The sequence below is a fragment of the Meleagris gallopavo genome, chromosome 10 (genome assembly GCF_000146605.3).
Source record: "Meleagris gallopavo isolate NT-WF06-2002-E0010 breed Aviagen turkey brand Nicholas breeding stock chromosome 10, Turkey_5.1, whole genome shotgun sequence".
In the NCBI taxonomy this organism is placed as follows: domain Eukaryota; kingdom Metazoa; phylum Chordata; class Aves; order Galliformes; family Phasianidae; genus Meleagris; species Meleagris gallopavo.
This window is the reverse complement of record NC_015020.2, coordinates 15530470-15531138: the sequence shown is the minus strand read 5'-3', so window position 1 is coordinate 15531138 and position 669 is coordinate 15530470. Positions and strand designations below refer to the sequence as shown.

General features: G+C 61.3%; 1 protein-coding gene across 1 annotated transcript in view; it reads left to right on the top strand.

The window, feature by feature from the left end:
• The first annotated feature begins 512 nt into the window (after positions 1-512).
• Positions 513-669, top strand: part of CCN1 (cellular communication network factor 1) — a 2392-nt gene continuing 2235 nt past the window's right edge. Inside the window, exon 1 of the mRNA XM_010715995.3 lies at positions 513-667. Within this exon, the coding sequence (XP_010714297.1) occupies positions 513-667 (155 nt within the window). The remainder of the gene's footprint in view (positions 668-669) is intronic.

Sequence of the window (669 nt, the reverse complement as noted above, 5' to 3'; positions counted from 1 at the left end):
GCGCGTCCCATCCATCGCCGTGACGCCGTCCCCCAGCGGACAGCAGCCGGTGCCGTGTGTCCGCAGCCGTGCCCGTCCCGCGGGGCCGCGCCGCCAGGGGACAGACAGTGCCCGCAGCCCGCCCTCCCCACCCATCCGCTGCGCGGGGCTCTCCTGCGCGCCTCCACCTCCATCTTCGAAGGCAACCGAAAAAGAAAAACAAAACTCCCCCGTAGCCCACCCCAAACTGGTGTTAGGAACGGGTCTCGCTTGTAAGGGTCCCTGCGATGGGGACTCGCGGTCACGCCGCTGGAGCGCGGACGGAGCTCCGCTTTTCGCAGTACCCGCGGCGGGGTAACGCCAGTTGGCTGCTCCGGCGCTGCGCTCCTAAATCATGATGGACAGATTGCGTGAAAAGCAGGAATTCCAGAGAATTTCCTGCCCTGGGAACGGCAGCGAGGGCTATATTTAACAGCATCTGAAGCTGTCAAGAATGCTTTGCGGTTGGATAACAGAGCAGAAAAATGTGAAAAATGCGGGCTACTGCTATACCAAATATGGAAATATTGTTACGTCTGGTGGCTGAATCCCCATCTGGAAGCACTTACGGCCTCGCAGAGAAAGGGCGCCACAACAGAAGCCCAAACGCTCCTTTCCGGCCCCGGCCCCGAACCTCCACCGGGAAACCGC